At 37.5% G+C, this 14283-nt stretch overlaps 1 protein-coding gene across 4 annotated transcripts in view; it reads left to right on the top strand.

Annotated features, from left to right (window-relative positions):
- Positions 1 to 14283, top strand: part of FRMPD4 (FERM and PDZ domain containing 4) — a 461147-nt gene that overhangs the window by 262940 nt on the left and 183924 nt on the right. For all 4 annotated transcript variants that reach the window (XM_075265006.1, XM_075265007.1, XM_075265008.1 and 1 more), the window contains one exon: positions 2158 to 2274. In XM_075265006.1, the coding sequence (XP_075121107.1) occupies positions 2158 to 2274 (117 nt within the window). The remainder of the gene's footprint in view (positions 1 to 2157; positions 2275 to 14283) is intronic.

Raw genomic sequence — 14283 nt, 5'->3', positions numbered from 1 at the left:
ACAATAGGACCGTGGCCATGAATAGAAGCTACAAAACTTATGCTTGTTGTATTTTAGGCGAACAAATCCCAGTTGCTTTTTGCCTCTTATTTTGTTATACGTTCCACTAAATGCAAATTTTGCCTTTTTTCCTGGCCTTAATGTAAACATATTAAGGGAGCTTCAAAGCAGCCAGAAAAGCAAATACTCAGGATATCACACAAGATACTATCTTGCACCCAAAGTGCAATAAGGACAAGTGAAAAGAACATAGGCTGTCTGTTGTATAATAATCACCTTACTTAATTGATTAAAATGTACAATAAATTAACTGATTTAGCTGCCAACAATGGTAATAAAGAAGGAATCTGGGAGAACACTATAAGTATTGTTCACTGTGCAAATCTTCTTGGTCCTATTTCATAAAATCTGTAGACATTTCAGCCAATATGCCAAAGGCTTTAAAGACATCATAAGCTGCAAATGCAAAACTCTTGCTGAACACCAGCCAAAAGAAAGAATTTGTTACTCGGTGGAGTTTAACATGCCATATGCTGCACCAAGACATCAATACATAATAAATCACTAGCCGAGAAAAAAAGAGGTGACCCAGTTTAGGACAATAAGTCCTACTGGCAAATTGTTCACTTCATGTTGCCATTCCAGGATGTCACTTGAGGTATAAATGCACTTAATTTGCAATTTGATCATATTTCATATGCAACAGAATTATTTATTTCTCTTGCTTATATAATGCCAACATATTCTCACAATCTAAATTCCCTATCAATATATCTTTGGCGTATGGGAGGAAACCCATGCATAAAGAGGGAGAAGAACTTACGAACTCCATGGAGATGCTGTCCTTGGTTGGATTTCAACTCAGGACTGCAGTACTGCAAGGCAACAGTGCTAACCACTGAACCGCCATGCTGCCTCCAGAATAAGGAGCATATATCTTGGGAAAAATGTGAACATTATATTGTAGTTAACTATGCATAGGATAGCAATATATAAGATAGGACTACCACTATTAAATACAGTTAAACTTTTTTATATTTCCACGTACAGAGATACATAAATTATTTTATGTGGGGCCAGATATACTTTTTATTTATCCCATTTTGGGGAATTTCTCATGATTTGAATGCTTTTTATGGGAGGGGAAACATTGAAAAACAGGGGTTTGGCTCTTTTGATTTTTTGACTGTTTTGATTTTTTTCCTGCTACAGTGTTTGCTATATGAGAATTTTTTTTATGTGTTTGCAGATGGGCATTTTCAGACATGGGGATGTATAATATATTTATTTTTGTTTTTATTTACTTTTATTTCATATCTAGGGAAGGGGAGTGATTTGAATTTTCAATTTATTTTTAAAATTTTAAAAAAACTAGGGGGCTTGATTGAACCTGCAATTGTTTGAGTGCATGTCCCATAAACTTCAATACAACTGTGTTGCAGTCTGTGGGACTTTCGCTACATAGTTATTGAGGCTGCTCATAGACCATAGACTGGTCCTGATAGAATTGTGTGTTATTTTACATGGACCCACAAAAACATAAATAAAAGTTAATCAAAACATTTTATGTGTACCCCAAAATGGTGGTGAATGAAAGTACAACTTGTCATGCAAAGAATAAGCCTTCACATAGCTATGTCGAAAGAAAAATAAAAAAGTTTCTAAAAAAGTCTCTAAACATTAACGCACCAACTACCCTGCGTCATTAAGAGGTTAAGATGTTTTTGAGGATAAATAGCCATTCTGAATTGTCTCTTCCGCAAGTTCATTCGCTCATTTTCAGCTATCCCTGAACCAGATTAGTTAGCTTTTAACATTCACTTGTGCTACTAAATTATGAAAAACTTGCTAAAAAGTTAATTAACCATTAAACAATATTTTAGATAGTTGGATGTGTTTTAGTCATATTTAATATTTTTTTAGTGTGTTACATTTATACATAAAATATTCTAAAGTTTACCAGCCATGTTTTTCTACAACATTTTATTGCCATAGTATATTTTCCTAAATAAACTAGAACATTTATTTACTACATTAAAAATGGCATATGAATAGCATTAAAATGCCCAACAGTTTACAGTAGTGGGCTAATATGAATATTGAGGTTTATGGTGGGCGTAAATGAGAAAAGAGTTGAAGCTGTATTTTTTTTTTCAGTCACAGAACAAAGACTTCAGGGTGGCCTCCACCTACTGGGACCTGGAATTTGCCTCAGGGACCACCTTATGGATGGGAGATGGCGACAAACAGAGACGGGAGAGACTTCTTCATCAGGTACAAAATATGCTGTCTTATCTGTCCTACTTACATTATTACATTAATCGAGGTGAACAATATTTTGTACATAATTTGGCACTAAAGATGTAACAATCATAGTATAGGTTTCTAAATGGGTATTCTAGTAGAGAGAAAAAACAGAGAGAGGTGCGCCTAGGGAGGAACCTATGATGTAATAATGGTAAAATCCTTCTAAGAGGTCCTTAAAGCCCTTAGGATGAGAAAGTTGTCCAAAGCCACAACTACTGAAATGGCATTGATCCTACCAGTGAGGGCATCATTCTCTGGTAGACAGCAGATTGGATGCTCCAAGACTGTGTAGAACAGAATAGTCGGGAGAGCTAAAAAATTAGCATAGGAAAAACCACCAGGGTCCGTGCTCCTCTCCAATGAGTTGGTATTTGAAAATCTCAGGCAATATAGCTTCAACGAATTTTCAGAGAATATGTTTCGGGATCTGTATGCACATAACAGTGCACCCATTCATCAATCACCAAGACATATGAAACACAGAACAAACAATAGGAGGTAGAAATAGTCCTCCCATAATGGACATAGGTTGGATAATGAGGTCAAAAGTAGCAGGAAGTTTACATAATAGATATACACATGCACACTGGACAATGAAGCTATATTGCCTTAATACCAACTCATTGGGGAGGAGCGCTGAGCCTGAAGGTTTTTCCTTAGCTAATGTTTTAGCTCTCCCAACTATAGAGTTTTAAATTTAATTCAGAGTATAATATGACAGACTACTAGGTATAGAAATGATATTTTTTATGTTTATTTAAATATACATTTAAAAAAAAAGAGGAAAAATTAGTAAAAAAATATTACACAAAATGTATTACTAGAACATGACTACTTTTATGGCAGGATTGATATTTTCCATATTCATTTATATATATATATATGTATATATATATATATATATATATATATATATATATATATATATATAGTTTTTATAGTTTTTTACTCCTATGATATTGCCTAAAAGATGCATTTTACTGTTATACTGAAAGGCGTAAAAGAACTTTTTTTGTAATGTGTTGGTCTTACAAAGTTAATGTGATTAATAATTATAAGGAAGATGAATAATTTGTTACTGGAATGTAGACCGCTGAGTAAAAAGCATTATTGTCACTGAGTGCACTTTTTAATCGAATTACTTCTAGCTAGGGCCCATAGAGACAGATTTAGTATATAGATAAGAATAGAACCTTTGCTTTGATAGACAAGGTTTGCTGAAGCTAACCACAGGGAGGTCATTTATCTCAATCTGGAATCTAGGACTTACCGGTATATGCAGTAACTTCTAAGGTGAGAAACTGTTAACCCTTATTAATAGAAAACAGAGTAATCTGACATGTCAGGCTATATGGGGACACTTGATACATATCAGGAGCACAAATACCAGGTATTTAGCCATACAATTGTCTGGTAGTCACGGGAGATTGCCACCAGAGATGGAGGTCTATGTTCTATAATTGACCCTAGATATCAAAAATTATTTCTCAGGAACATTGGGGGCTACAGAGAAAATTCCAACTGCACCAAAATCAGTGGAGAGGCACCAATTAAAGGATGCTAAGAGTTGGAGTTGGTGAAAGGTCCTCTTTAAGTATGAAATGCTCAATATCATAAGTATTTTGCAAATAATCTATCAGTTTTTAGTGGTCATTTAATTTGAGTGCATCAATTTAAAGAAGTTATCCCATGAAAAAAATATGGACAGTAAAACCATAATGAAAAAGAAGGGAGAGGCACTCTATGAGAGAGAGTCTCTTTTTTCAGATGCAAGCTATTCTTGTATTACATAAATAGACATTTGGATTTCTGCAGATTTACAGATGTGTCATCTCTTACCTTTTCTCTTGGCTGGACATATGGCTGGATATATGTGTAATGAAATAATCATATGTGTATATGTGTTCCATGAGATAATGTGTGTGCCATGAAATAATTTGATATCCTATATGTGGTCTATGTGTGACACGCAAGTGGTTGCATCATAAATTTCAGCCTGCCAAGAATTTTACTAGCATTATGCATTTTCTATATTGAATTAGTTACATGAGAAATTGGAGTGTTTAACCAAATCTGAGCTAAGTTAATGGTGGACACATCTATAATACTACATTTTCCCTGCAACAGCCAACAAAAATGAATTGCTTGTGAAGGTGTGTGGTGTGGGATCTGCTAATAATACTCTGGAATTAGACACTTAATTTAGCAGAATAGGTTTCATAGTAACTAAAAGAAGACATTGTATAACTGTGGGACTATATTTCGTTGTATTTGTAAGAATCATCTATATTCAGCATGCATTCCAATGTCGGTAATTATTTAGTAGAGCCAGTGTTGCTTCATTGCCCTCAACTTTGCTAGTGTTGCTTTAATCTTGTTTAAGTCAATGTCTTTCCTGTTAGATACAGCTTTATATAGGTACGATGTTATATTTATTAAATCACTTCTGAATTGTCCATGGTGCTACAATTAAAGCAGGTGAAAATCCAGGAAAAGTAGACTGGTATCTGCAGCTGGAAACATCTCACTGCTTAGATGGGAAGTATTAGTAATGGCTGCTGTATTCAGCTCTAGTCCCTAATACTCGTGTTTATGTCACATTGACTACATTCATATTCAACAACAATCTTCACTCCATATAACAAGTTTTTATTTATTTTTACAAAGCATTTTCCTTCCATAACAATTCATATCCCACTGACTGTTATGTAATATCTTCTTTGTCTAAATCTACCATGTGCTCGCTTGCCATTGTGATAAAAATAGAAACTGGTCATGTTACCTGAATTAAAATAGAAAATACAAAAACCACTTTCGTGAAAAGGACATACTTGGTGTGTCTTCAAGGCAAACTCCAGTATAAAGAATATCCTATTTATTTCTAGCTGCACCTAACATTTGCAACCTTGCAAGCGCCCCTTATGTTGATGTTAAAGTACTTAAGATCTATACTCTCTAAAGTAACATAGTACATCATAAGTATATCGTGAGATAACTTCATATAATTTGCTTTACCATTGTGCACTAAGTATAAAGGTCATCTAGGTGCTGGGCTTACTTGTAACTCCACACTTAGGACTGTCTTTGGTTTTTCTGCAATTGTTACCTGGCAGTGTTATTCGCCATTCAGTATAAGAGCTGGTGGTGTACAATATACTGTATATCATAGCAAAGCAGGTTTGGAGTGGGCAACAAACTAGCATCACAATTGTGACAACTCCTCTCGCACTAAATTCCTAGCACATTGTGTGATATTTTGTAACCTTCAGTTCTGAGCTGTGTATATGTCGCCAATGCTGTTTTGATAAAATAAGATAAAACAAATAAATAAACGTATTAAAAGTTATGTGTAGTTAGGGTATGTTCACACAGGGGAAAAGGTTGCAGAAAGCTTTGACGCCTTGTGAAAATTCTGCACGGCTAGTCGAGATGGGATGCCAATGTAGCATCGGCATTCTGTTGCAGCATCACGCTCCTGATTAGGTCCAAATGAATGGGCCTAAACAGGAGCATGTCTCGAGCCGCAAATGCTGCGGCTAATTCAGCCGTGGAACTCGCGGCAAGATAGGGCATCTCGCATCTTTTTTCCACTACTAGCTAGGGGGAAAAAAGCAAGCAGCTCCCATTGAAGTCAATGGGAGCCATTTTTGCAGGAGGATTTTGAGGCAGATTCCATGTCAAAATCCGCCAACAAAAAACTCCACGTGAACTAGCCCTTAGGGTAGTAAAAAACTAATCTTCTACATAGTGACCATAGTAACAGCAATTCTCATCATTAGGCCCCTTGCAGACAACAGTTTTACTGATCAGTGTACAAGAATCGTTGCCACATAGTGTCAGACTTGTCAATAGAAGCCTATAGAAGACTAAAAACCTAGGATGGCACACTGATGTACTCAGTGTATCATCAGTGTACCATCCATTTTCATGGACAAGCTAGGGATATCATTAGATGTCTCCTGGTTTATGGTTTTGTTTTGTTTTTTGGTAAACTAAGATCACATACACTGAAAACACACTGAAGACACTTTGTCTGCTAAAACTGAACCCTTATTACTAGTTCACTGACTGCAATATACTCATGGTCTTCTGCAGCTAGCCTCAGGCTAGGTTCACATCTGCGTTCAGGTTTCCGTTCAAGGGGTCTACTTGGAGACTCTCCAAACGAAAACCTAATCCACTTGAAAAAGTGGTTACCCGCAGACCCCATAGTCTATAATAGGGTCTGTGTGGTTTCCGCTCGGAAAGGGTGAATAACGCAGAGAGATAAGGGAACAGAATCTCTATATGGAGAACCAACATTGGTGTGAACCCATCCTCAGCCCAATGTATTCAGAGTCCAAGAATTTCCATTACAATTCTATTCTTTCATTCTCCTGCAGTATCTAGGTTCACTATAAAAGGGAAATAAGGAAAAGAAGGCAGCCGCAGTAAAGAGACACTGTACAATTGCAGGTGTGTTGTTATAGTTGTTTCCCTTTTATAGTGAACTTGGATATTGAAGGAAAATAAAAGAGTGGAGCTTTAATGGAGACTTTGATCACATTGAACTAAGGGGCCTTGCACACATCCATGTTTGTTCTGTTGAAAACGGTCCATGCGTGGGTCATAGTTCCTGAACTGAACTTGGCTGTGTCCATAGAAGTCACTGCATCATAGTCAGTTATGATACAATGAGTTGTCAAACAGCCTGATCACTACAGCAATGGCTGTCAGTTCTGTTCTGTAGCGATCGGGCTGTTCAGAAGCTTCAATGCACAAGGCTGAATTCAGACCAGGTACAACAGTGTATACACACACCATTTCCAACGGAGGGACTTGATCATGTTCAGGGCACCTAATATTTTGAATAGATGTTACTATAGACATGTAAGAGAATCAATATTTACTTTTTATTTATTTTGAAAGCAGAAGTTGGTCAATTTCTGAAGTTGTTGCACTTTCAGGCAGCCTTTTAGGAAGGATCAATAGATATTGGTATTTATATTTGGAGTTTTACGAGACTCACTTAAGGAGATATATCATGCCCTGTGTACAGTTTTTGAAATACAACTTTAAGTGCAGTCATGAAAGCGATCAATGCTGTGAATCTTATGAAAAGGAAAGGAAGACCAAGAATTATCTCTACTGCAGAGTCCATTAGAGTTGCCAACATCAGAATTCACAAATTAAAGAGTACCTTTCATCACCTCCGCAAATGCAAGTTCTTTATATCTGTTAATAGACGCCATTCCACTGATTCAAGTACAGTTGGAATTTTCTCTCTAGCCTCCACCATTCCCAAGCAATAAGAGCAGTTAGTTTTGGTGCCTGATGTGCTATTTCAGCTCTATAATGTCAGAAGGACAGTGTCAGACAGGGAGGTGTTATTCAGAGCTCCAGTCAGAGGCAGCCAGTGTCAGAGCCATCCTTTGTCTGTTCCTGCCTGACACCACCCTGCTGACAGTGCAAAGCCTAAATTGCATATAAGGCATCAAAATAAGAACATTGATTGCCTGGGAACATAGAGGGCTAGACAAGGAATTCCAACTGTGCCAGAATCAACAGAGCACCAACTATTAAATGTTGTAAAGAGCAGGACTTGTTGCAGGTGGTGAAAGGTCTCCTTAACAGAACTTTAGATAAAAGTTCACATAAATGCTTAAGAGGGGTCAATTACTTTTTCCTTCTAAGGCCTCGTTCACATCTCCGCACGGAACATGCAGACAGAAAACTAGTTCACAATCTACTTTCCTCTCCGCATGACTCCCGAGACCGTGTGGAAAGCATTATAGTCTATGGGGTCCATGTGCTTTCACTTCACACCGCTTGTCAATGCGTACGGTAGTCCGTTCAGGGGGGTCCCCATGCGGACTCCCCCGAATGGATTACCAACACAAATGTGAACGAGGCCTAAAAGAAAAATACAAGGAATGTACATTAGACCAGTGGATTTTGGTAAAAATGTAGCATGTAGAGTTAACCTGACGTTCTGCAGCATAATAATTTACTGCAGCATGATATTTTTTCACACAAAAGTCAAAGGGAGATTTTTGAAAAAAAATCATGTAACACTATAGGTCACAGTGTTCTTAATGCATAAAGTGTGAGGAGGCATTCACACCGTGTAATGCGGCACTGATTATTGCACAATAACTCGCGTAAGAATCAGTGCTGCAAAACAGAATCCCATTGATTTCAATGGGTTCTGTTTAACGCGCTTAACACATTGAAATCAATGGGAGGCTTTTTAACCCATTGGGCTTTGTACATAGAGGGACTATCATTTGTTTTTTAACAGTACCATGACCCTAAACATATTTCCAGGCTATAGCACCCATTCACTTGTCAGAAAATAAAGAGGGATTTTGGACATTATTTTGTCTCAGAGCCTTCTCCACTTTCCAGTCCTGGGCATCCAAAGCTTCAGTTTCTGCCACAGGTTTACTCATTGCTTAGTCTCAGAAACAATTAGGCTAATTATCATGAGGATCAAGCTGCAGCTTCTGCAACTGAGCAGCCATGAAATCCATGGGAGGAACTAGCAGAACGATTATTTTTTCAGCACTCTGCGTCAGTTTGTGCTTCCCATTGACATCAAAGGGAGGCAAATTCATAATATAACTTGGATGGAATCTGCTCCAAAATCTTTGCCAAATTCCTTTGACCTATATTTGGCCATGAAAGAGAGTAATCAAGTGCTTTGTCAGATGGTATAGCCTCAACAAATACCCAACCTAAACCCGATTGAGATGGTTTGGGATGAATTGGACTGAAGGATGAAGGAAAAGCAGCCAACAAGTGCTCAGCACCTCTGGGAACTACTTCAAGACTGCTGAAAACCATTCCAAGTGACTAATTCAGGAAGCTGATTGACTTCCATATTCTTGTTTGTTTAACACTTTTATCTTTTATACTTAATTCCACATGGTTTCTTCATAGCTTCCATGTCTTCAATAGGAGTCTACAATGTTGAAAATAAAAATTAGTAAACAAAAAAAAAAAAAGAAAGAAAGAAAGAAAAACCATTAAAGGGGCTGTATCAGCAAACGTATGCTGATAGAACCCCACATATGCGTGAGTAGCCTTTAAAGGCCATTCAGGCATTGCTAATGTTATATTAAACTACCCCCCCTCCCCCCCGTTTTAAAATAATACCCTAAAAAATAATATAATAATCATACATTATCGTGCACGCTGGGCGGGCATGCACGGCCCAACGTCATCTTTAGCCACGCCTACATCTTATTTCTTCTTGCAGTGATGTCCTCAGGTCCCATCTTCCTCGTATTTTTCTTCCAGCGTCATTGCTTGTAATCCCGCATATGTGGGGCTGTATCAGCATAATTTTGCTGATAGAGCCCCTTTAAATGAAAAGGTGTGTCCAAACGTTTAACTGTTGCTCTATATGTGTTTTCTTTGGTCCATTACAGATGTAATATATTACCTGCCTAATGTTTCTATAATGTGTAAATCATCAGAAGAAGAAATTCCTGGCAGTATATTTACAATGTCAGAAAGTTTCATAGTCTGTCTATATTTCTGTGACTTCATTACAGCAAGGCCATGAGGACTGGAGACCCTGACCCTGCACAGATGGGAAGTAACACAATCATCAATGAATCAATAAACCAAGGTCTTGCCACTCAGACGTTCACTATCATAGTAGTAAATAGTAATAAATCAGTGGTGAATGCAACAATCCAATATAAACAGGTGTACTTAAAGTGTCATTGCAGCATTTTTTGTTATTGCAAGGTAGTCATTGAAGAAGATCCAAAAGGTGCTGCAGCTGATGCAGTCACCCTTTTGTTGTACATGTACTTATAGAAAATCCAAAGAAAAAATCCACACAAAAATAAATAAAAAGGTCTAAATATATTTTATTGATATATAGATAAAAAAGACATATTAAGACTAATATGAGGAAAACAAGAAAACAGGGGATGGACACGTATGTCCAAATGATACCAGTAAAGCCTGGTTCACATTAGCGTATGTATTCTGTCTGAAAGGAGTCTGCACGGAGACCCCCCAAATGGAAAACAAGCGCAAGTGCAAGCGCTGTGCTGTAAAAGCACACAAACCCCAAAGACTATAATGGGGTCCGTGTGCTTGCCGCGCACTGCCCACACAAATCATGTCCATGATTTTACAGCACAGCGCTTGCAATTGCGCTTGTATTCCGTTTGGGAGGTCTCTATGTGGGCTCCTTCTGGACAGAATACAAACTCTAATGTGAACCAGGGGTAAAACATCAGAAGGCGTGATAGTTAAAGAGATGCCACAGCAATAAGGACATAAGAGCATGCATGGAAACCATGGGAGCAAAGAGCATGTATAAATAAAGTTTGCATAGATGTCGCTATATATATATATATATATATATATATATATATATATATATATATATATATGTCACTGATATCTCTTCCCCTGGGGCAGCTAGACTGTCAGGAACGCCCTTCTGACAGTGAAGAGCTATCAGTAACTGCACTGATATCTCTTGCCCCGGGGCACATAACAGAAAGCCGACAGTGCGCTGAATTCAGCTCACTGTCAGCTTTCTAGCGGTATATAAAACCGCATGTGCAGGAGGACATGAAGATCCTGGTTAAATGACTCACTAAAACACTGTCTGCAAGAACCTTACAAGATAACTGTATATGGTTTTCATTTTTTTATATTTTATCTCACAGCAGTTCTCATTTACATTTAGGCTTTAGTATTACGATTTAAGGATTATCATTTCTTGAGGCACAGATGGATATATAAAAGTGACTGTAAAACTGAATTGTGCCATTGCTGGAATTGCGGATAGAAATTATACTTATATCTTGTTATTGGTTACATTTACACACACATGGAAAATTGATGGCCATTTTAGGTATAGAATGGCCAATCCCAACCACACTGGGGACTTATTCGCAATAATGACTCCCTTATACTATAATGCCCTGTAAATATCTTTCTGTATTCTGAAAAAAAAGTTAATTTACAATATACAGTTTTCATGTAGATAATTGAAATTTGGAGCTCCATCTCAATATTGGTGTTCAATCTACTGGTCTACTGGTCACTTATCTTGTCTCAAGTGCTCGTAAATCCCTCCTGTCATGATGGTGTGGAAATGAACAAAGCCAGCAGCTCTAGGAGGATAACTCATATCTTCCTCCTTAAAGATTTACTGTAGACACATTTTTAACTAATTTTTTAATTGTTCATTTGTTCTTTAAAAAAAAAAAAAAAAAATCCTAAAATATTGTTGCTGTAAATTCTGAAATGTCTGAAACTAGGAGCAGAGTTCACACTATAGAATAGATAGATTAATAGTTATGTGCCAGATGACCCATAAAATACAAACATGAGAAGCTTAAGGTGCTGCTTCTCAGTTGCTAGTGCTTATATTCACACAAATAAATGTAAAATTAACTGGGTTTGCTCCAAATGTAGTAAAAGGTTCAGATTCCATGGAAACTGAAAGTTTTGTGACTCACTTTGGAAAAATCTAAATACAGAGAAGACGCGATGCCGGAATCAGCATTGCATCATCTGTGCATGCTGGAGCCATCCTGGGCATTGAAATCAGTAGTGAGTGGCTCCGACTGACCACAGTGTTTTGGTGCTATATAATAAATCCAAATGAGTCAATTGCTGGTGCAAGCTTGGCCATTGAACCCAAAGCAGCCGTAACTTCTGCTATGCCTGTGAATGAGTTCAGTGACCAGGCCTGCTCCTGTCTTTGGAGATGGCATGATGCCAGCTACAGCATCGTTCATGCCTTCACTTAGAAAGGCAGTGAAAAGCTGCAATCTCTGCAATCATGCAAATCTCATCAAATTAAAGGGGCACTATCATTGGGAAATGTTATTTTTAGATAAGCACATCCTTGCATAGTCTTTAGAAAGGCTATTCCACACCTACCTTTAGTATGTAAATTGCCTCAGCAGATTTTGTATAAGTTTGTTTTTATTTATATGCTAATGAGCTTACACTGTGCATCGGAAATGTCTGTGTGCACTGTCTGCTCTATGTGTATGCACAGCAGAGACGAGTTATCAGCACAGGAGCCTCTGCTGTGCATACACACAGAGCAGACAGTGCACAGAGACACTTCTGGTGCACGGTCTAAGGTCATTAGCATATGAATAAAAACGGACTTATTCAAAATCTGGTGAGGCGATTTACATACTAAAGGTAGGTGTGGAATAGCCTTTCTAAAGGCTATGCAAGGATGTGCTTAACTAAAAATCTGGGTTAAAAATATAAAAAGGACTGGTGCCCGTAAGTTGAAAAAAGATAATGATCTATCAGTTGTAGCTCCTCCCGGACACCATCCAAAGGGTGGTGAACAAATATAGAATACAAATGGGGTAAAAACCGGGAATAGAGGGAGCGCTACAGAGTGAAGAGTGAGTCCAAGGTTCCCACGCTCTGACAGTGGAATACACATTGGCCTGAAGAAGACGCTTGACCAGCGTTGAAACGCGTAGCCTATCATTTTATCTTATGTCATTGGAACCAATAAAGTGACGTTACCAATTAAACCTTGGACTCACTCTTCACTCAGTAGCGCTCCCTCTATTCCCGGTTTTTAACCCATTTGTATGTTATCTTACCTAAAAATGACATTTCCCAATGATAGAGCCCCTTTAAATTTCAGATGATTTGTTCATCTCAAGTGTCTATATTTAAGGCTTAAAAGATGTTTAGGTCACAATAAAATATGTCAAAAGGCATATAGAGAGAAAGTGTGGGATGGCACTGCTGATTCATTTGTTTGTCAGCATACTCATAAAAATATTAGAAATGGCGGATCCATGGGGAAATGGCTAATATTTTAGAATTATCGGGGGTGCTCAACATCGAAACAGCGTTTTGTAAGAATAAACGATATATAGAGAACAAAAGGAAGGGCACTCACCCATTGAAGAAATTCTTCTAAAAACGTCCTTTATTATGGTAGACAATCACAATAAAAGCAACCTGGGAGGGATAGGCACTCCCAGGTTGCTTTTATTGAGATTGTCTACCAAAATAAAGGACGTTTTTAGAAGAATTTCTTCAATGGGTGAGTGCCCTTCCTTTTGTTCTCTATATATCGTTTATTCTTACAATAAAATATGTATTTTCTCTATAAATACTTTTAAAATATTTTTTCCTCAGGCTTCAGTTGCATATTTGTAGCCTTTCTGTAGAATCTAGTTTGAAGAGAGTTCACTAAACAGTTACAAATTGTTAAATGGGCCTCAGACCCAGAAAATCAGTTTGTTCTATTACTTTAAATCACAAAGAAGTCTTATTTCACGCGGCAGCATGATAGGGCCATAACACCAGACCAATATGCTGTTTTGCTAGAAATGACATTACCGCCTACACATAAACCCTAACAACACTAAAGACAGATTTCCTATTATTCTATCTTTATCATTTTTGTCACCATTTTCTTTGCATATTAAGCCAAATTATTGAAAAGAAATGGTATCATTTAGCATTGGCTGACTCTCAGCAGTGGGATTATTCATCTGTTGTAGAAATTTCCTGATTCAGATCCCATTGTCAGTAACATTAAACTGCACTGAATGTGCATAGATTTAGAAAACTAAAAGTTTGAAGAGTTGGCCGGTTGCAGATTACACATTTACATACTTCATGGTATCCAGCTAATTTTAAGATAATCCTTAAAAATAGTGGACTTTTGGCCATTGTGAAATATAAAGGATGCATCGGTGACTTTTTTAAGGGTCAGGGTCAGATTTTTTGGCACTGATTTTGACGCTGAATCCACCTCAAAATCAGCCTCCAAAAATAGCCTCTAGAGATGAGTGAGTAGTACTCGATCGAGTAGGTATTTGATCGAATACTATGGTATTCGAAATACTCGTACTCGATCGAGTACCACTCGCTATTTGAATGTAAAAGTTCGATGTAGAACCAGCATTGATTGGCCGAATGCTATACAGTCGGCCAATCAACACTAGTTCTTCTCCTACCATT

This window comes from Leptodactylus fuscus, chromosome 2 (assembly GCF_031893055.1).
Source record: "Leptodactylus fuscus isolate aLepFus1 chromosome 2, aLepFus1.hap2, whole genome shotgun sequence".
Taxonomy (NCBI): Eukaryota; Metazoa; Chordata; class Amphibia; order Anura; family Leptodactylidae; genus Leptodactylus; species Leptodactylus fuscus.
This window is presented reverse-complemented; position numbering and strand designations above follow the sequence as displayed.